We start from the raw sequence: 22,675 nt of genomic DNA, 5'->3' as shown, positions 1-22,675 counted from the left end.
ACCTTCATTTACACTCCCAAAAAAAGACAAAAGAAGGAAGGTGCTTTAAATAAACAACAACAACAAAAAAGCACCAATTCATTCATGTCCCTGAGAATAAAGCAGTGAGATGAAAGCGTGGACTTTACTTGGCGTTTCTTAATCTTAATCTTATCTTAATCCCTCAATGCAACAATGACACAGATACAGCTCATCACTACAAACGACATGTGACACACGCTGCTGACATCACACACACACACACACACACCTGAGACACACATCTGTGCAGCTGCACGAGCTCCACTCATAATAATCATCATAATATTGGCTCGTGAATGTAATGCACGCTCCTGCACGTGCGTGAGGAGACAAAGCCACAGAGATGATGATGATGCGCGAGCCTCTCTGTGCAAAGACAAAGAAATCCTCCGCAAAAAAACAGCAACTTTGTTGCGCTTACGTCAAATTAATAAATAACAACAACAAGAAGAACACGACTGAGAGGAAGGAGACAGCGCTCACCTTTGGTCCGAGTGTGTGTCACAGCAGCAGCAGTCAGTCCCGCCTCTGTGCGCGCGCGTGTGTCTGTGTGTGTGTGTGGTTTCCCGTTCATTTAAAATGGGTCAGAATCAGAACCAGAATCAGCGAAATTGCGAAATCGCCTGCTTCCGTGAGCGACGCGAGGCTGCTCGATGTTTTTCCTGCTCTGCTCTGAAAGCGAGAGAAAACCAAAACACACTCACACCCTCTCTCTCTCTCTCTCTCTCTCTCTCCCTCGCTCTCTCCCCCCTCCCCCTCCCCCTCTCTCTCTCTCTCTCTCCCCACGCACACACCCCTCTCTTCTCTCTCTCTCTCTCTCACCCCTCGCTCTCTCCCCCTTCCCCTCCCTCTCTCTCTCTCTCTCTCTCTCTCTCTCTCTCTCACAGCCTCTTTCTCTCTCCCTCCCCCTCTCTCTCTCCCTCCCTCTCCCTCTCTCTCGTGCACAGTAAGGGAGGAACAGAAAAAGAAAAAAACTCACTTTAAAATGCAGATTTTTTTTAGCCTCCAGGTTGTTATAATCTAAAAACTGCCTATTCAAACAGAGGCTCGCGGCCCACGTGTGGCCCACAGGCAGCCTTTGAGTAGCACAAGCAAACTAAAAAAATTTCCTACATAAATTATGACATAAATGAATGAATGACAAAAAAAACAATAATATGAATAAATATACTTCTGCAAGAGAGTAGGGTGAAGCTAAAAAAAAATATATCACCAAATCCCCAAATCACCATTATTTTAGCAACAAAACTTTAATTATGTTGTAATAATAATAATATGATTATTATTATTATTATGGTCAGTTGTAGTAATAAAAAAAATATCTGTTAACACAACAATAGTTGCCTAATCTGTAGCACGTGCAGCTACATCCTGTCGAATAACCGCTCACACGTGTGTAGAACAAATCGACTTTCTAAATCGACCCCTCATATGTATTTATTTGAGAAGAATAACAATAATAATACTTAAAGTAAATATAATTCATTCATTCATTCCAAAAAAAGTCATACATTTTTTTGACAGGAAGAAGCTGCACGTCTGGTTCCGATTTCCCAGTTCACGAACCATAGGTGTTCCAGAACTGTACCCCCAAAATATTGGCTTGGCCACATACGATGGGCTGTGCTAAAGAAATACTGCAGCGTACCAGGCTAGTTCCCACCCACTGTGACTCCGCCCTTGTCCTTCCCCCTTGTCAGTAGTTAGGGTTAAGATTAAAGTAAGTCTCCAGGAAATGCATGTCAGACAATGTTATGTCCTCTGAAGTATGGAAACCAGACTGGGTGTGTTTTAGGGTTAGGGTTAGACTTGGGTTTCAGTTAAGGATAAGGTTAAAGGTCAGGGTTAAAGCGGTTAAAAACGAGTGTCTGGAGCATGTTCATGTGTGTTTCTGGTATTGCTCATGTTGTGAGGACCTCAATATGCTTCCAAAGTCTCGTTATGGGGACAATAAAATCAAGTCCCCATTATGTAAATGACTACATTTTAAGGCAAAGACATGCTGTTAAGTTTAAGTTAAGGTTAAATCAGTGATGTCATGGAAACTAGATTGTGTGTGTGTACTTGTGTACTTTGTGAGGTCCAAAGAACGTACAAACCTGTCTTTGTGAGGACACTTTGACCTTGTAGGGACAACTTTATGGTTAAGACCTGGTTTTAGGGTTAAGTTGTCCATGACGTGTCCTCACATAAAAACATGTGTGTGTGTGAGGCCTGAGTGTCTCTGGTGCTGCGTTCACTGACAGCAGTGGCGCGCGGTGTAAGCACTCTCTGATATATTTGCTTTAATTACGAACGATAATTAAATGAAATGTGCGATGACTCCAGACTCTGTAACCGCGGCGACACACGACACACAGCGGTGTGCACCGTGAATTTTTTATTTTTCATTTTAAATGTCTGATGGCACTTCAGACGCCGACGGGGGGGAATTAGCGTGGCTCTCATATACAGCGTGTGATCGAGTTAATGGAAACAGATGAGCTTGTGATATGCTAATGCTCGACTTTTGGCGCCTACATCTGGCAGCAGAGCGCAGCGAGCTGCTGCAGTGCCTCCAAATGTGTGTGTGTATAAGAAACACACACACACACACTCCAGGGAGGGCACAGCTAACCTTTAGCTCAACCATTAGATAAACGTTGTACATTTTGCTCCTCACCAGTCGACAAATTGCTGCGCAGAAAGCAAATTGTGCCTCTGCGATCAATCGCACAGGGAGACGATGGGGGGAGAAAAAATTAGCTTTACTCTCCCTCCTGTTTTCTCCACCTTTCTTTCACACACACACGTGAGGAAATAAAATGACGATTGTGCATGTCCACCCAGACACAGCCGAGCTGCCGGCGATTAATTACGGGTGCCACATGCGCGGCGACGGCGTTTCAGGGGCTGTCAGTCATCAGCGCGGCGCCGTGACAATGATTTTGACCATCACAGGTTTTAATTGGCATTCAGAGGACACGCTGTCCTCACTGTAGACCTGGAGTAAACACACTGAGGCAGTTTAGGAACACAACCTTCACTCCTCGCTCCCTCCTGATCGATAAAACATCTGCAACAGCATCAACACAGAGAATCTTAACCTCTGTGCTACGATGTTGATTTAAAAAACAAGAAAAATGCTTATGACTATACTAGAACGTGTATATACTACCGATAAGTAAATTTTTATAAGTGTATAATCGCTTTAGAATAGGCCACCGTAGTTCACTGATGTGCAATATGCACTCCCACCACTAGATAATTCTAAACACTCGGGACCTTTCTGTCTAATAAAATAAGTCTACGATCTTCATCTCGCCACGAGAAAGACTCGAAAACAGAAGTTTGTAAACCACTCGCTCTCCCACACCAAACCCCATAGAGAAAATCAACGATATACGCTCATGTGGATGGATTGGGACACAGGAGCTGCTGGTCTACTGCTGCCTCGTGTGGTCACTGAGGTAAATCCGAACAAAGGCTTTCAAACGCCAAATTCACTAAAATAACACATGTGAAGTTACTGAAAGAGGCAGCAGTGGATCAACATCTCCTGTGTGCTATGATTGTAAAACGACAGTTTTTTTAATGGGGTTTGGTGCAGGAAGAGTGAACGGTTTACAAACTGCAGTTTCCTGTTGAAAAATTCTGTCTACTCGTATTATTGTCACCTTGGGCCATGTATGACATGTCATACTCTGGGTTAACACTTTCCTTCATCCATCTATTGTCCATCAATCATCCATCCATTCCTTGGTTGGTAGTTGATGGATGAACGGATGAAGGGAAATCACCCTTTTCTTCACTCCTCCTCCTCCTCTGCCACTGCCTTGTAAAAGTGAGTGATAAAAACACAGAGCACTCACATTCCTGGAAAATCAGGTCATCGACTGAACTGAGCAAGACTCCAACTGGGACAGGGCAGCGTGTGTGTGTGTGTGTGTGTGTGTTGTATTTTTAGGACCTTTTCTGTCATAAACACTGACCTTGTCAGGACCTGTAGTCCTCATGGACACTAAAACCTGGTCCAAACGAGGCAGAACCTAATTTCTGAGAACCATAAGGACTAAGATTTGAATTGCAGTTAGGTTAAGTTTAGGGTTAGACATTAACTAGTTATGGTTATATAGGCTTTGTTTAGTCTGTCCAAATGAATGGAAGTCAGTGCAGGGTCCTGAGAAGAATAGCTGCACAAACCTGTAGCAGACAAAAATAAAGACACTAAACTTAGTGTCTTTTTTTTTAGCCTTTGATCGAGGTTAGGATTTGGGCCAAGTCAAACTTGTTCGCGGAAAAGCCACTTGTGTATAAGTCCAAAATCTGTTTGTACTTAAAGAGGGTCCGCGTCAAGCTTGTGTTAATCTCATGTTTAATTTTAGTAGCTGCCAGGAAATCATCCCATTTGGCGTTTCCTTAAGCCCGTGGCATATCACAGACTCTGGGATACTTGCGCTTCACGGCCCTGTAGTGTCCCACTTCACCATCGGGTGACGGTACGAGTCTGGACACAGGGAATAGAACGCATTCAGTGCGGTGCAGTGCTACCGATCAACGCAGTAACAGTCAGTCAGTCAGTCAGTCATCATCTAACCGCTTTATCCTCCACCAAAGGGTCGCGGGGGGTGCTGTGCCAATCTCAGCTACATCGGGCGATAGGCGGGGTACACCCTGGACAGTTCGCCAGTCCATCGCAGGGCCACACACACAACTAGAGACAAACAACCATTCACTCTCACACTCACTCCTATGGTCAATTTAAGAGTGTCCAATTTACCTAATCCCCACATTGCATGTTTTTGGACTGTGGGAGGAAGCCGGAGAACCCGGAGAGAACCCACGCACACACGGGGAGAACATGCAAACGAGAGTGCTAACCACTACACCACCGTGTGGCCCACGCAGTAACAGGGGTGACATAAATATGGATAAGGAAAGTATGGTTCTGGTTCAGGTTGTTGAGGTAAAGGTTTGGTCCCGGATGTTTAAACGAATGGAATTCAACGCAGAGCGGGAGCACAAAGCTGTGACGGTAGACGCGCAGTGAGTGTGATTTTTCCTCCACCAGGAATCAGTGTCTTCTGAGGATGCAACACCATACAGCCTGTGCTCCCTGCTCTTCCATGGGAGCTTCTAATTGCCTATTGTGCTCGCTGCTCGACTGTCTGGGTGATGTGCAGTGACAAGCTGCATCCACAGAAAAGAAAGGAGTAAAAAAAAGTGATGTGCACTCTGGAGATCCTCGGTGAAAAAAGAGCCTCGTCTGTCTCTCTTTCATGATTCTCTCCACACAAATCCCCATCTTCCCCGTCATGCCTGATGTGATGTATAGTACGTTCTGTATGCAGAGAGGAAGCGTAATGTATGTCGAGCAGTGGATGTGCCTCGTTCCCAAGGGTTTTGTCAGGTCGTCCACACACACACACACACACACACACACGTGTTGTTCTTCTTCAGAAGCTGCGAGTCTGTTTTCTGCTTCCACTCTGACAAATTGGGTAGTCGTGGGAAGAAAAGACAGAAGGCCTTTCCTCGCACTCTCATGTCAGTGACACTGTCGAGTTATATTATGTAAAAAAGGATCGCGCACATAATCAAAGCTCTGTGAGTGTGCGGCTGATTTCACAGAAAAAAACATGGACTTGCAGTCAGGTTGACCAGTTTTTTGGAATTCTGGACACTGGCGGCTGCGCTATTAATCTTTAATGTCGACCCTCGATTCAATATTTACTGTTTTTTAAAACAAGATGGAGCCCAAGCACATGAGCTACTGAACGTGATAAGAATGGTTTTCCAACTTTTTATATATATATATGTACATATAATTATAACTTGGCCAAGAACAATAAAGTTGCAGTGCAATTTATTTGCTAATTCCGTCGTTAAAAATTACAATCTTGATTTAAAGCCTACGATGCAATACATATGATCTGAGTAGAGAAACAACCCTAAGGATCACCAGGACCTCACAAGAACTACAGAAGAACCCAGAAGACAACCAGGACTTCACAAGGACTGGGAAAGGACCCTGAAGACTTTCAGGACCTCCCTTGATCTGTAAAAGGACCTAAAAGACAACCAGGAGCTCTCCAGAATTACAAAAGTACTCTGAAGACTTTCAGGACCTATCAAGAACTACAAAAGGACCCCAAAAGACAGACAGGACCTCACAAGAACTGCAAAAGGACTGTGAAGACAGCAAGGATCTCCCATGGACCACAAAGGATACTGGAGACAGTAAGGACTTCACAGGAACTGCTAATGGACCCTGAAGACTATCAGGACCTTTCCAGACATACAAAAAGTCTCTGAAGACAGTCAGGACCGAAGATGAACTATGAAAGGACCCTGAAGACAGTAAGGACCTCCCAAGATCTGTAAAGGGACTGGAAAGACAATCAGGAGCTCTCAAGAATTACAAAAGGACCCCAAAAGACAGACAGGACCTCACAAGAACTGCAAAAGGACTGTGAAGACAGAAAGGATTTCCCATGGATAACAAAAGGATCCTAAAGAGAGTCAGGACCGCTCAAGAATTACAAAAGTACCCGTATGGACAGTCAGGACTTCACAAGGACCCTGAAAGGCCCCTGAAGACAGCCAGGACCTGGCAAGGACTCTGGAAGGACTATGTGAACCATCAGAAACCTGGGAGCTAACAGGAACTTGAAGGCAGTTAAGAACCTTCAAAGACCTTGCTAACAAATGAAACCCTGCTGGTTGACAGGACCCTGCAGGGACTGGAGTGACCTCCCAGGCTGTGACGGTACTGGCACCAGGTTCAGTCACTGCAGAGACATGAGAACATTTACAGTTATTAAGCATTTGGCCGATGCTGGAGCATCGGGCAGTGATTTACAGTCGGTGGGACCTGAGGGCAGCGTGTGACCTTGTGTGATTCACTGCTCATCTGTGTTTTATGATGTAAGCAGCAGCAGATTCACACTCATGTTCTGTGTTCACTGTTATCAGACAGCTGGTGAGCAGCCGCCACTTTTCCCACAACATCATAGGTTTTTAATCACTTTGTGTCTCTGCAATGAGAAAATCAACCTTGAAGCGAGCGCAGTGAAAATGTGCTGCCGAGTCCTGACTAATTGTGCTAAATGGTTCTGTTACTTCCAGGTTTGTGATGTTTAAAGGAAAACCACTCGTGCAGGAGAGATAGTTCGCTCTGCATGACAACAGTGATTACAGCTTGTTTTAGTCAGACAATTTCCTTGATGCCACGATTAAATAAAAACAGGAACCAAATGCAGAAGAAAGAGTTTAAAATGAAAGAAGAACTAAACAAAAGAACAAAAATCAAACAGAATTCCAAAGAGAGAGTAAAGGTACAACTTCAAAAACAAACACACCTATAACATAACCATCATTATGCATTTCTTATGAAAGGATTTCGCAAGGACCACAAAGACAGACAGGCACTCACAAGGACCCCAAAAGGGACCTCACATGGCAAAGACCCATGAAGGACCCTGTCAGAATCCTACAGTTCGAAGGATCCCGATAAGGACTCCTATAGACTGAATGGACCTCACAAGAATTGCAAAAGGACCCTAACGACGTACAGGACTTCACATGTTCTGCAAAGGGATCACAAAGACTAACAAGACTTAACAATGACTACAAAAAGACCCAGAAGACTGACAAGACCTCAGTAGGACCCCGTAAGGATCCTGCAAACCAAATGGAACTCACAAGAATTGCAAAAGGACCATAAAGACTTACAGAATGTCACAAGGACCCAAGAAAGACTCTGAATACCTACAGGACTTCACAAGTACTAAAAAAGGACCATAAAGACTGACAGGACTTAACAGGAACTACAAAAGGATCCTAAAATCTGACCACCCCACTTTTCTCCTCAGGCATTTCTAATAAAAAAAAAAGGTGGAAGGCGCTGCTGATTACATTTTAACAGATCTAAAGCCGCCAACTCCACCTCCCACCTCGATCAATTTCACCAAATCAAATCCCGCCTCAGTCTGAGCCCCGATGAGGAGGAGATAGGAGTTAAGGTGACCTCACTCTGACTGAGGGAGGTGAAACACTCTGACGTGAGATTGGGTTTATAGCGGGTTAAAGACGAGCCTCACTGACCCGTTTCCCCCCGGAGACGCCGATGTTTGTGAATGAATCACGTTACAGACAATGAGACGAGAGACGCTTTAAACTGTATGACTTTATCACTGTTTATCACTGCTTTTTTCCCTCTGTAGCTTCCTTTTGATTTTCTTTTATTTATTTACTCACAAATAAAAATGCATTTTGGCTGTGTTAATGTGTTATGACTCTGTTGAATGTAAGTTTTTTTAGTAAAATAATTACATTTAATTTAATTTTGTTAACAAAGAGTCACATTTGTAACCTTCGTTAACCCCAAAAGATGAACATGAAATACCAGCTGTTTTTGTAACAAACAGTTTTTGGCGGCTTCCATTAAGCAAGGCCCTTACCTAAAATACACAAGAGTTACAAAAAGGGGGAAAAAAATAAGTAAACCCCAAAAATAAATAAAATACAAAGTTTTTAAAATTTTTGCTAATTGTGTTGTTTTTGTGCATAAGAAGCAGTGACACCTAGTGATGAAACTGCATATTGTAACATACCAAGAGAGGATGAAGTTCTTTGTTTTCCTCGAAAGGTTCCGATTCAAAATGTACAATCCGACATTTCTGGTTTTGTCCGTTCAGGCTGCCATAGAAACATGGTGCCACAAGATGGTGGCCTCCACAGATCAAGGCCCTTACCTGAAAAGGAGAGGAGGTAAAAAATGCTAAATTTAATGTACACATTTTTAAAGACAGAGATGAAGCAAAAAATACATGAAATACATGAAAGTTTGACAAATTACAAATAAAAAAAGGTAGTTTATGTTCTTGTCTGTTCCTAAAAGTGCAGATGGTAAAGTTTACTCACTCACTAAATAAAAAATTATGACTTCAGGTCTTTTCAATTAAGAAAGAATTCTAGATAAAACGTGAATCCTGAGCTTTTTACTTAAAACGATCCCTTTAATCACAAGTTTCAGTGATGATGATGAGTTTTTAAACGAACTGCAGCGTCTTTTGTCTTTGAAGACGAGGACGGGAGGAATTCTGGGAAATGGTTGCAGCCGAGGTCAGATCAAACATCCCCATCAAGGCTTTGGCCGAGTGCAAATTAGAATCTCTGTCTCTTTAAAGCTGGAATATTTGAAGGGGAAAAAAAAAGAAATCACCGCTGTGAAAATATGAATAAAATATCTCATGCATGATGAGTCTGTTTGAAGTTACTGGGTGTTTTTTTTAAAAAAAAAAAGTGGAAGAAAATTTAAAATAAGTGGATTTAGCTTAAAATTTAAAAAAAAAAGTAATAAGCACTCACTTCCGTAGCTTTTCTTAGTTAATCTACATTTTTTCAGTTATCCGACCGCTAATAGTCTGCAGAATAAACCATTTTAGCATGTGAGAGAATTCTAAACATCTTTAGTTATTATTTGTGTTTATGTTAAGTTATATATATGTTTTTTTTATTTATTATCATTAAAGTTCACTGTATATGTCACTAAAAGTGTACATTTTATATTATTCAACGCCTGTTGAATTTTACTACAGCCCTAATGGTCCACAACGGTACTGCAGGTGGGCTGTGAAAGGTGTTTTCCAGGTGTTTCCAGTTGTTTTCTGGATGTTTCCAGTTGTTTCCCTGTATTATCCAGCAGTTTTGAGGTGTTTTCCAGGTGTTTTCTGGATATAAAGCTCTAATAAATTTCTTCATGGGTGTTACCCAAACCTTGAAATAATTATCTTGTTTTGACCTTTTTTTTTTCTTATATGGAGCAAAGAAACCAGGAAATATCCACATTGAAGAAGCTGAAAAATCACAGAAACTGATTAAAATATTCTCAAAAGAGTTACTCATGGCCGCCCTGAAACCTCAACCATGAGAGATTCATGTCTCACCCGATGTCCTGGTGTCAAAAATGAAAGTAAACCACAGGAAATCCAACACTTTTTTTTTACATAAAATAAACTCATCCCTTCAACTGTGATGAATAAAAACCTAAAGAGCAGAGAGAAATTTGATCCCCGTCTGCTTTTTTTTTTTTTTGGAAGCCTGTTCACACAAGATATGACTTCCTTCTCCTCACTTTCCTCAGGAAGGTTCAGTTAATCCCTGATGGGGAAGAAATATCTGACCGAGTGGCTGATTTGTGGAGAAAACCCCGCTGCGCCTGCATCACGGATTAGCAGAGCTCAACTGGAGATCAGAGGTTTTTGCAGGAGATGGAGGTGATGGACAGAGACGAGGAGGAGGAGGAGGAGGAGGAGGAGGAGGAGGAGGAGGAGGCGCTCACTCAGGTGTGAACGTTCACACGTTTACCGTCACGCTTTGGTTCATGTGGAAATGCATGAAATGTGTCTCCTGGAGACGGTGGACGGTGAGAAGGTCATTAGAGCGGTGGACGCTGCAGGAGGCTGAGCAGGAAACTCTGCAGCAGGAGAACACACGCTGTGTCAGTAGCTATTATAATAATAATAATATAACACATCATATAATATCATATAACGTCTCCTCTTAGTGCGACGACTGAAGGTCAGGCTCCTGGAATAATCTCAAAACTCCAGTTGTGCTTCATTCCCTGATGTGAGCACAGTTTTTCTGTTCACACAGAGAAGATTTGTTCTATTTAAATCAAACAGCTGATCATAAAATCATGGATGTTATTATTCGACTCTGTATGTTCACACATTTCTGTTCATTTAAGTCAATAAAATCTTTTATATAAAATATGTTTTTCCATGTGTTTTTCAGGTGTTTCCAGGTGTTTTCCTGGGTAGTTTCTGGGTCTTTTCCAGTTTCCGGTTGACTTTTTCCAGGTGTTCTCATCTTCTTTCTAGTTCTCCAGGTGATTTTCCACTGTGGTTACTGTGGTTTGTCAGCTCTGAGTCAAAGACAAAGGGCTCAGACAGAAGATACTCTGATGAAATCACAGTTGCTGATGTGGTTTGTAACAGGTGTCGACTCAAAGTGACCAGAGGTTGGACCAATCAGGCAGAGAGAGGGGCGGGGCCAACAGCAGCAGGGGCCTCAGGAGACTCTGACACACCTGGAACATTGTGCATGAATTGTCATTATTACACTGTTGTTATTTGTATTATTTGTTTGTTTCATGGAGCTGTCATTTCTAACCATCACTGCCCAGACTGTCCTCACTGTCCTCACTGTCCTCTCTGTCTTCAGAGAGAGAGAGGCGAGAATGAATTAGAGAAGAGAGTGAGAAGACGAGACGAGGGACATCACTGAGACGAGGGGGACGAGTGAGATACTGAACTGGTGACAGACGCACAAGCTGAGGATTTAGACATTTCTCTGTAGTCCCACGTCCTGGTGTTGTCCATCAGCATGTGTCCGTCAGTCTGAATTCAAATGTCATTTTTCTAATGTAAATGTTCGAATTCAGAGATTGGAAAACATCCATGTTCTCAAAAGTATTTTCAGTGTTAATGATTTTTATTCAGTCAAATGGTGCAAAAGAAACCAGAAACATGTGTTTTCCCTGTAATCCTTCAGTGGAAGTGACATCAGGTCTGCGGAGAGAGGAACGGCACGTTCCCGCGTGTCTGCTGCCGCCACCGCGCAGCGGCCACTGGTGTGTTGTGTTATTTGGGTCAGTAAAGCACCCTCTGTGAGTTTCCTCGAGGTCGTCCCTCTGCGTGTGGTGACACAGCGCTGCCAAGAATATGAAGCAGGAAAACAACAATTCAGAGCTCTGCTGTTCCCTGTGTTTGTATTCATGGCTCTGTGGGGACATTTTCAGACCTGGTTTAAACCCTTAAACCTTAACCCTTTAACAGCCAGTACATCACACTTTGCAGTATTATAATCTGAGTAGATAATCTGAACCTCAATCTCCCAAAATCAATGTTTTTAAGCTCGTGTGGACACAGGAGCTGCAGGTCAGAACACGACTCTGAGAAACTTCACGGCACATTGACTCGATATTGGGGCGACGCTGCACCGCGTGTGTGTGTGTGTGTGTGTGTGCACCCCTGACATTTACACACGGAGCTCACGAGCAGTCGAGCGTCACCGGCGTTTGAATTTGACCTTCTCCATAAACACTGAGCATGTTGTGAAAGCTTTGGGTCGGAAACACGGCGAGATTTGCTGCTCTGTTGTTAGAAGACAGTGAACTGAAGGCGAGACGTGAACACACGACACCGAGAGCTTTGTCCTTCACAAACATCAGGTTTGAAAGCAGACGTAGGGAAGAAGGCGGGGTTAGCTTCCCTTTCGGGGCGCGGGTTATGGAACCTGCATAAGTCGCACACTTGTGTCGCTTTTCCATAATAAAGTTCCAGCACTTACTTCTACTCGACTTGACGTGGTGTATCAGAACATGTTGTTTTCCAGTCCACTTCATAGCTCCTCCTCAATGTGGGCGGGGTCGTCGCAGCTGCGTGAGACTGCCATGATGTGGTCACGACAAACTTGTGACTTTGTAAAGCAGTTATGTTTTCGGTGTAACTGAATCATTAGTATCAGTGGATTAATGATTCAGTCGCTGAACTGAAATACAGCTGAACGCTAAATCGCTAAATTCACCGGACTCCTCTGTTAAATATTGAGATTTTAGACCATTCCTTTAAATGTTGGAGATAAATGTTAATGTTTTCAGGGATTTTTAAGTCTTTTTTACTGATCTACAGTTCGACTTTGATTCTCGCGTCAGACGTCGCACTCGTGACTCTTCCAGTGACGACACTCTCTGATCAATCAGGGGCCAGCAGTCTGTCGATGTCACTCTTTAGTATCGGCTCAGCTAGGCTGCGTTCACACCAGCTCCTTCTTAATAGAACCCTAGTTTGTTTGCTCGGAAAGTCTGGTTTTGTTTGGGCAGGTGTGAACTCAGGTCCGCCTAAAACCATGGGTCTCGGTTCGCTACAACGCAAGGCATTGTGGATAAACACAACTAAAACATACGTGCGTGTGTGGAATTAGATTTGTGTCAATATTTTCAAACAACACTTTTTAAGAAGCAAAAAAAAATTTGATTTAATCATTAAAAATATTGTATTTCATTGTTACACTACACACTAAATACACTTGTTCTTAGCGTCATGTTTTTTTTGTTTGTGGGCGGGCCTTAGGAAGCTGCCTCCTGATTGGCTGGAGTTTTGGAGTGACAGCTCAATGGACAGGAAGTCGCCACAGGCATCTGACAAAATTGTAACTGTAAATATCGAATGTTTGTCAGATTATAAACGTTAGATACTTGCAGTTATTTACAGTTTTTGTTTGTTTTTGTTACAGTTCATTGTTTGTCTTCGTCTTCTCCTTCAGTAATTCTTGATGCAGTGCCGGCCCCAGGCGAGGAGTCATTTAAAAGGTTTTGGTTCGTGTCACTAAAGTGCGAAAGCAAATTCGGAGCGGCTGAATGTTGCAACCCCCAACTGAGCCGAGTCTAGCGCAGACTATGAGGTACCAGGTTCTATCACTGATGGGAAAGCAAAAAAAAAAAAAATGGAGTGGAGCTAGAAGTGTATAATGGTTTGTGGGACCGGCAGAAGCTCAGTTCCACAGACCAAAACAATTCCGTTGAAGCAAAATAAGTGTGAGTAAATAAATGTCAACTGTAGGAAAGTGTGGCTCACGTCTCCGTGGACCTCGCCATGTTTTCGCTGTAGCTACATTTCCTCCAGCTGCAGCCGCCCGAAGACCTTGGACTGTGTCACTGCTTCATCGAATGCATGCACACCTGAGTGTGGGAGGTGGAAATCAAACCAACAACCCTGCTGCTGTTAGTGCCACTGAGCCTCAGAGGAGGAACACAAACACACACACGTGCTGTTGCTGCTGCGTCATGTGACCAGTGTTAGCGTGGTCTGCTGAGTGACTGATGCTGCTCCATCAACCCTCTCAGTCCAGAGTGGTCGACTGTAGCCGTCTCCTAATTGGGCGTCTGGGTGACAGAAGGGACTCGCGGACGACTCATCCATCATGTCCTCGAAGAGCCGTGGAGGAGAGACGGTGACGTCAGGATGACGCCAGTGTCTGAGGACGAAGTCCACAAAGGTCTGACAGAGAGGTGAGGACGAGTGCAGTATATCATTTACAGAGTTAGTCTGTGGCATCGAGAGGCCGATTACGCAAAACTTACGCAGCTGACAAAAATCTTGGAGTTTCTCCAAGTTATCAAACCATTCAGACTCCTCCTGCACTGATGGTACGTTCCTACTGCAGGCAGAAGTCGGAAGGTCGGACAACTGGAACTGGATTTCCAATTCAGAAAGACGGAGGAACCAAAGATTTTTAATGATATTAGCACTAGCTGCTGTCTTTGTGTTCCAACCGGGGCTCGAACAGACAGACAGACAGACAGACGACTTTATTGATCCCTTTGGGAGACGTCAACTGATGATGAGCTTTCGTCAGACGAGAGGTTCAGTGTTTGAGACTCGACAGAATCACTGCAAACGAGACAGGATGGATGTTCTCAACCTCCCACTGCTTTACACACACACACACACACACATGCACGTAACCAAACACATAATAAAATAAAACACATGAAACTGGAAAAATTCAGATATGTAAGGTAAACAGACGTTTAAATTCCAGTGTTTGTTCTACTGACTTTTCTTACAGGAAAAATAGTGTCACACCAAACAGAGCTAAATCAAAAATAAATAGTCATATAGTCAATAGTAAATAAAAGAAATAAACAAATAGTCATCAGTTATTATAAAAAATAGGAGTTTTCTGGGTTCCCCAGTAGGGGGAGCAATCCTAAAAGAGCCAATAAATACTGTAAAACTCGTATTCATGATAATTTGCAAATCACAAACTATAACGACTCTAAAATGTTTACCTGAGGGAAAAGGTTAAAGTAGTGTAATAAGAAATACAAAAGATTTTTCTAAAACTGTTAAAAACAAGACTTGGTTTCTTCATCTTTTTATTCTCCACTAGACATTTTTGTCTCATGCACTAAATCTTTTTGAAGACAAATCATTGTTACGATGAGAGAGGAGTTTTCACCTCCTCAGAAATCCACACAGGAGCCAATCACGTCAACCACTTCCACATTTTACCCATCATTCCGGCGTCATGGAGACGGAGCCTGCGAGTGTCCGAGCGAGGCTGCCCGTCCCGAGAACTGACCAATCTGAAGGGAAATCATGTGCTTTTTACGCTCCACTGCGGCGACGTCTCCCTCCTTCATCCCATCAGGACGACCTCACCACATACATCAGAGACGGTGCCGACACAGAAACCACTTAAAGTGAGACTCCATGGTTGTTTAGGAGAGTGTTTGTGTGGAAACACGGCTGCCGGGGATGTTAGTCACTTAAAGACCAATCTGTAACATTTAGAGGGTTTATTGGCATAAATTGAATATAGATGTGTTTGTGTACGTGTATACAGAAGCTTCAACAGACAAACACACTAGAAACATGCATTTTATGTTTTAAAACATGCACAAAATACCACACAAGGCTTTGTTAGTGACTGGTATTGCTAACAACGGCTAACGGTGCGCTTGAGATACGTTTCATTCAACTGGAACTCAAGCTAAAGTGACGATATCTTAAGAATATGTTCCCGTCTTTATCTCACAGAAAAGTGAAGTTTGTAAACCACTCACTCTCCCACACCAAACCCCATAGAGAAAATCAGTGATTTTAGCTCGTGGGGACACAGTAACTGCTGGTCGACTGCTGCCTCGTGTGGTCAGCGTGTGTCACAGAGGTTCATCTGAGCAAAGGATTTCAAACACAGAAGTCACAAGAGGAGAAATCTGAACTCACTGATGGAGGCAGCAGTGGAACAATAACTCCTGTGTGCTGTGATGTAAAATTGTTGATTTTCTCTATGGGGTTTGGTGTGGGAGAGTGAGGGGTTTACAAGGTGACAAAAAACTTCAGTTTCCTGTTAGAAAAGTCTATCTAACAGTGATTTAAAGACATAGACATAGTTAAGTGTATTGTTAAGTGGCTAAATCTGTTTGTATTGTTGTTGTTCTTGCTGTCGTCGTCTGTGTCTCATGATAGTTCTCGCGCAGGTCGTTAGCGCTGACGACACGTCAGAATCTCTTTTTAATTTTTTTTTTACTTTCCCTTTGAGATTTTCTTTCAAAAGCTTTTGACTCGCTGTTCTTCAGACAAATGCATCGCTCGCCTTTTCTTCAACCTTTTGAAGTTCCGGCACATTGTGTGGGCTTTTTTCTCGCTCTCTGTGGAGGACGAGGGAGAAGAAAGGAGGCGGGAAAAGCCGCCACCGCCCCGCTGTGAGACTCTGACGATCACACGTCGACTCCTAACAATCCCCCCTCTCATGAAGCATCTGTCGGGAAAAGTCGCTCTGCATCCGAGCGTTTTCCTCGCCTGGAGCCGGAAAAAGCATCACGCTCGTCATTAAATGTTTCATTCCGAAACAAAGTCGAGGGGAAAAAACTGGATTCATTACCTGCTTCCTAAAGTCTGCTGAACACCGCATAAACTCTGTAATGGTCTGTTCCAACACCAGTCATTATTTATTCAATACCTTTGTGTATTGTTGCCCGCCGCGGGCGTATTGCGTTACGTATTACGGGTCAATAATGAGGTCCAGAGTCGCCGCCTTCACTGCTCGACACGAGCTCGACACGTCTATTAATTCTCTGCAGTGTGGGAACATGGCAAGTTTTGACTTTGCTGACATCATCACAAACAGGCCGCTTCACTTCTTATATGTGCAGTATATATATACACACACACAAGAGTAAACATATAGATTAATGTGTCCAATCCTGTGGGATTATGTCGTTTCTGGAAGCAAAACCAAACCTGGAAAACCATTTGGATTTTCTTTTCTTATGAAACCAGATAATTATAAGTTTGTCACATAGTGAAATTGTACCTTTTGATATTTTGAGACATTTATACCGGTAACAATTTTGACCTGGACGTAAATATCACCAAATGTTTGTACCAAATTTACTATTCTATACTCTGCTAAAATTGATACACTATGAAGAACTCTACTTTGCAGTATTTGTGCAGGTACAAAAAAAAACAAATCACTCACTCTCCCACACCAATCCCCATAGCAAAAATCAGTGATTTTTAGCTCACAGGGACACAGTAGCTGCTGGTCTACTGCTGCCTCGTGTGGTCACTTTATGTCACTGAGGTTAACCTGAATTAAGTTTTTAAAACACAAAAGTGACAAAATAAAACATTTGAACTTAGTGATGGAGGCAGCAGTGGATCAACAACTTCTTTGTGCTGTCACTGATTTTCTCTATGGGGTTTGGTCTGGGAGAGCGAGTGGTTTATAACTTCAGTTTCCTGCTGGAAAAGTCTAACACTGAGATAAAACAGTACACATATTTTTCAAAGACATCGTAGACTGACACAGGTGTAGATGCAATCAGGGGAACCCATTACAAATAAGGAGATACATTTCTGATTTACCAGTTTATCCCATTTAAATTGCAGTAAAAATGCAACACACGTATTTACACTGGTTTCAAATGAAGCAACCTTACTTTTCCTTAGTTTTTTTTTTCCAAAAAATATGATCGTATTAGTCAATAAAAGGGCACACTGTTATCAAAAGGTCACAGGTTTGATTCCCTGGCAGCCGCTGTGCAATAACTGACATGGACTGAGCAGTCATTCCTACTGTACATTAGACAGTCAGTTATGAGTCTTATGCCAATATTTGCAGTCTTATATTCAGGATTTACATTACATTTACATAACATTTGACTTATTTTATATGCACAACATGATTGCTTGGCGATGTACAGTCATGGCAAATGACTGTACATCACAACAAGCAGTTGTGTTGTGCGTATAAAAACGGTTCCATCTAGTGGACAAATACAGTTACTACAGCATTCATTGTACAAACACTTGAAGAAATCAAGAAAAATACAAAAAAGGTTATAATAAATTTTGTGTTTATTTAAAGGTTAATAAATAGTGAACAGTGTTTTTCCTTTGTACAAATATTGAGTGAAATAAATTATAAGTTAAAGTGCATACAACATTTTTAAAAAGTGCTTTTTTTCCCCACATTGTGCTCTTGTGCAAAAAATCAGCATCGTGTGTCTTTTCTACGTGTTCCTGCAAGAAAAACACAATTTAATAATATATACATACACCTAAATAAATTCATCTGTAAAAATCATCCTACTTTAAAAATAGTTATAATTTGGTGTGTGTGTACATATACATTTTTTTTGAAGTAGACGCCCACTTCCTGTTTGTGTTTCAGGTTTTTGGGGGTTTTTTTGGACTTTGATTTTTAAAGTAAATAAAATCACATGTCGGAGTTGGATTCAAGTGGCAAAAACAATCAAACAAACCTTGTGATTTCTTGTGTTTGTTCCAGTGCTGTGATCTGGCTTCATTCTTGGAGACATCAACATCAGGGTTAGGCATCACTGCTTTCCATGACTTCTCCGTTGAATGAGGACCTGTGATGATACAAATAACATAAGACAGTTAGTGATATTGGATTGCCAACTAGTTAAAATGGGCAAATCAACAAATGACAGGGACCAAACATGGCTAATTTCGTACTTCACATTCCAAACATATGCAGGTATGTTATGAGCAAAGACCTTTAAATCCTGCAGAAAACTACGAAATAGTCACTTTCTTACCATTTTGCCATCTGTGCGTCAGGTACATCTGATCCATGCTCCTCCATTTCTCCTGAAGGGAAATGGGCGCCACGCAGTTCTCGTCCATTTCTTGCATGTTGTTGCCGTGGGGACAGAAGCGCAGCCGCTCCCATGCGACAGCCTGATGTTGTGGGTCATTACACACACAGTTCTTCTCCCTCAGTTTGGGGTACGTCGTCACTGCAGGGAACTTCTCCAGGTTCTGCTTGGAGGCCAGTGGCCTCTTAAAGTCTGCAAGCTTCCTGGGGTCATTGCCCGGCCTCCATTTTGGGCCCCTGCGACACAGACTGTTCTCAGAACATTCTCCCTCAGTGTCATGTCCACGATGAAGACAACGAATATCGGGATTGGAGCCTTTTCTAGTCAGTTTCTTGGTGTGAAACTTACACGCCTCACACGTCGGTACAAGTGTGTCGTTCCACTGTTGAAGTGGGACAGCTTTTCGCTTCAAGCTACTGCCATCGACTCCCACACCGGCAGATGTGCAGATCCGTCGTTTTGCCAAACACCTGGAGCAAAGTCTCTCCCTCTTCGACGCATATGAGGAGAATGAATTCTCATTGAATTTCCTTCTGAGGCAGCATTCGTGGTCCGAGAGGCTTCGCCAATCCACCTTCTCTTTGGGTTTGAACCTCTCTTTTGGTTTGCGAACACTAAGTTGTTCTTTGTATTCAAGCTCTAGTTTTCTTCGTCGAGAGGGAACGTCCAAACCACAGTTGCTCACGGGTTTGCGCAGCTTTTTGGGAGTTGGTGGCATCTTGCTACAGTAGTAGTTGTTATCAAAGTCAGCAAGCCAGCTACTTGAGGGGAGGTAGGCAGGCAACGATTCAAATGAAGTGTCCTGGTGATCCTGGAAATCTTTTTCTCTCTGTTGGTCTCCATTTCCCCTGATAGGGGAATTATCCAACAAATCCCGCGCAATATCCACCTCTGCTGTGTGTATCAGTTTGGTCATAGGAATTTCCTCTGCAACATCCATCGCAGAGCAGATATTGGATTCTGACGCCAACTCTTCCATCCGTGTAGGGACCATATCCTCCAGTGCATTCTCCACCAGAGGCGGCATCTCCAACATCGAGACTATCTCTTGTATCCGAGTTTCCTCTTTCACAGTGAGGACATCTTCTGAAGACGCTTTGGCAAAGTGAGAGTCATTTTGGATCCGTGATTCAGGGGAGGGAATCAAGGTTTCCTCTGTCGACCACACGGTGGACTCCATCTTCTGCAGCTCCTCCAGATACTTGGGGTCGAAGGGCAAGTAGACAACTTTCAAATGGGCATTCTCTGAGCATTTAATCAGGTCATCCTCACTCCTCTTCTCCTCAACATCACTGAGAGTAGCTACTTGAGATCCCAAAGTAGAAACCTCAGTGTCAGAGTCCATCTGATTCCTGGTCTCCTCAGGAGCAGGAGTGCCGTGTCCACCAACCAAAAGAATGTCTGGACAGGCTTGAAGTGTCTGATCCGACTGCTCTATGCGAAGATGTGGCTCGTCATCCTGCAGCATGCTGCCCTTGAGGACAGCGCTGCACTGGACTACATCTTGCGGGTACCTGTGGGACACCTCTGCAGTCTCATGGGAGTGAAGAAGTTGCAGCCCCACCGGTGTGGTGCAGCACTCGATCCTCACTTCCTCAGTCTGAATCACAAAGCCACTGCCATTTGACGATGTCCTGGTCGGAGAGGAGGGCACCACCAGATCTTTGAGCTCCAGAGAATGATTCCCTTTCTGCAAAGTCAACGGTGGTGAGAGCACCTGGCTGGTGGGGCCACAGGGGGCGTCACTGCTGCAGACAGAGATACCACTGGTGGTTTCAGCATCAGTGGAACCTGGTGTGCTGGTCCTCTGGGTTGCGGCCAGTGGCTCAGTCTGAACCTGAGAGCTGGTCATCTCTCTGGTCGTGCTGTTGTGTTGATAGCGGAACCTGCGGGAGTGGTAGGCCATGGTCTGGTAATACTGGGGGTTGAGCATGCGCCTGTAGTCCATCAGGTGGAGGTGGGTGTGGGGTAGAACAAAGCCAGGGGGCTCCATGTATGGATTTGGCTGATAGTGGGGCATCATTGGCACTCCATAACCTGGAACAACAGAAAAAAAAGAAAGAAAAACATTTAAAGCTAAATAAATTTAGAGGATTATGCCGACATAAATCCAACAGATCATAAGTCATTTTGGTTTCAATTTTATCCTGGTCAATTTGTGTTTGATTCTCAATTTTTATATTGATGTAGTTTCTTATACATTAGAAATTTCTCCATCAACGTTAACATAATTTAAATACAGCATGTGCCACAAAACAAATTTGACCATACAGTACAAGCTGGATTGGACACAAACGTTATTTATTTTGTTTTAAACAAGGTTAGCATTTGCTCCCTATAGATGTTGACAAACAATCTTACATTCATAATGTTATGTTAAAATATTCCAAACAATTTTGCTTAATAATAAAAAAGGTATCATTGGCTCATTCAAATTCTAAACCTATTAGAAACCAGGCTAAAACATTAGCAAAACAGGAAGCAAAAACAGTTTAAAAACAAAGCTAAACTAGCACCTCTTCAAGAGTGCATGATGCTATATGCTAACAGAAGAATGCTAACATGTGCAGTGCACAATGGGGGGAAGGCTAACATGCTAAGGTTTAGGCTGAAAACCAGTTTTATTTAGCAAACATTAGCATGCCAACAAATGACGTACAAGTGGGGCTAATATATGACCCAATGTTGTCACTAAAGCAGACGTCAAAAACATGCTAGTTTTCATGCCGAGTCATAGTTATGCTATTTAAATCAAAACCATTCATGTGAACCTCATGGTGGCGCTAGAGTAAAAGACATTGGGACTTGTATGCCTTGTGAATAGGATAAAAAAAAAGAATTAAATAATATCATACTTGGTGGCCATTTTATTATTAGGCACACCTTTTCAACTGCTTGTTAATGGCAATAAATAAATGAGATGGAGGCAAATCCAAGCTGCTGAAGTTCAAACTGTGCATCAGAATGAGGAAGAAAGGTAATTTAAGTGCTAATAAACTGCTGAAGCTGTAGCTGAAGACCATGCCTGGTGTCCTGTGTACCTAATAAAGTGGCATATTTGCAAGCTGGTGCAGATACTAGAGGTAATGCAGTTTTTGGTACGTTACCTAAACCATGGTAGCCGTAGTATGGGTTGTAGGACATGGGTATGGGCACAGGTACAGGCCACTGCAGACTCTGCATGGGCACATACGGCTGTGAGGGCTGGACGTAGAAGAAAGGTTTGTGGTGCTGCTCCTCAGAGCGTGAAGCTCCTGAAGCTCCTGGGACTGCTTGACGTGCCCCTTGAACATGATGCACTCCGTGTGCTGGGTTTGGACCCAGGTGGCCCAGACCAGAGTAAGAGTTTTGAAAAATCGACGTCGCTGCTGCCATCTCTAACAAAAGAGGACAATAGTCATAGAAACATTTACCTTCATGCAAAAAGATGATCCCTAACAAACCAATGCTGCTTTCCAAGTATGATTTAAATTAGAAATCAAAGGTGTGGGCTGAAGAGGCGGACCTGTTTTATCAAACACTTCACTGATTGGCTACATTTTTCTTCCCAGGTGACAACTGTCCAATCAGAGCTTGGATTTAAAGCCAATGAAAAACGCTCATGTTCCTCTGGTTCCCGCCCACTGTGGCGTATCAGCTCCGCCCACTGTGGTAAATCAGCTCACCTGAGGAGGGACTCTAATCGCTCAGAGATAGGAGAGAAAGATAACTTACGGTGAAGTGAAACTTTGGGCTCACCATCGTAGTGGGAGGTTAGGTTTTGGTGCATAGTGGCGCCTCCTGTTCTTTTGTAGCATCTTTTTTTACTGAGGTTGTTGCATAAAAACATAAAATTCATTGGATCTTTAACTTTTTCGGTGTTTTTAATAGTTATAATTCATATTATGAAATGTTTTCAGGTTCCTACCACAAGATAAATATAAAAACTATTCCCCTTTATGTATTTACCTTTTAATAAACACAATT

The 22,675-nt window shown here is 42.9% G+C and overlaps 2 protein-coding genes across 2 annotated transcripts in view; both read right to left on the bottom strand.

The window, feature by feature from the left end:
* rnf152 (ring finger protein 152) overlaps nt 1-527 on the bottom strand; it is a 40,841-nt gene extending 40,314 nt beyond the window's left edge. The window contains exon 1 of the mRNA XM_044026018.1: nt 505-527. The gene's annotated coding sequence lies outside the window, so the exon portion shown is untranslated. The remainder of the gene's footprint in view (nt 1-504) is intronic.
* Nucleotides 528-17,946: 17,419 nt separating this feature from the next.
* buc2l (bucky ball 2-like) lies at nt 17,947-22,185 on the bottom strand. Its single transcript, XM_044025672.1, has 4 exons — nt 21,817-22,185; nt 18,650-20,746; nt 18,350-18,460; nt 17,947-18,107 (listed from the first exon to the last, which is right to left on the bottom strand). Exons 1-4 carry the CDS (start codon nt 22,082-22,084, stop codon nt 18,079-18,081), a joined length of 2,505 nt encoding a protein of 834 aa, XP_043881607.1. The 5' UTR covers nt 22,085-22,185; the 3' UTR covers nt 17,947-18,078.
* Between the last annotated feature and the right edge of the window lie 490 nt (nt 22,186-22,675).

Source organism: Solea senegalensis, linkage group LG1 (assembly GCF_019176455.1).
Source record: "Solea senegalensis isolate Sse05_10M linkage group LG1, IFAPA_SoseM_1, whole genome shotgun sequence".
Taxonomy (NCBI): Eukaryota; Metazoa; Chordata; class Actinopteri; order Pleuronectiformes; family Soleidae; genus Solea; species Solea senegalensis.
This window is presented reverse-complemented; position numbering and strand designations above follow the sequence as displayed.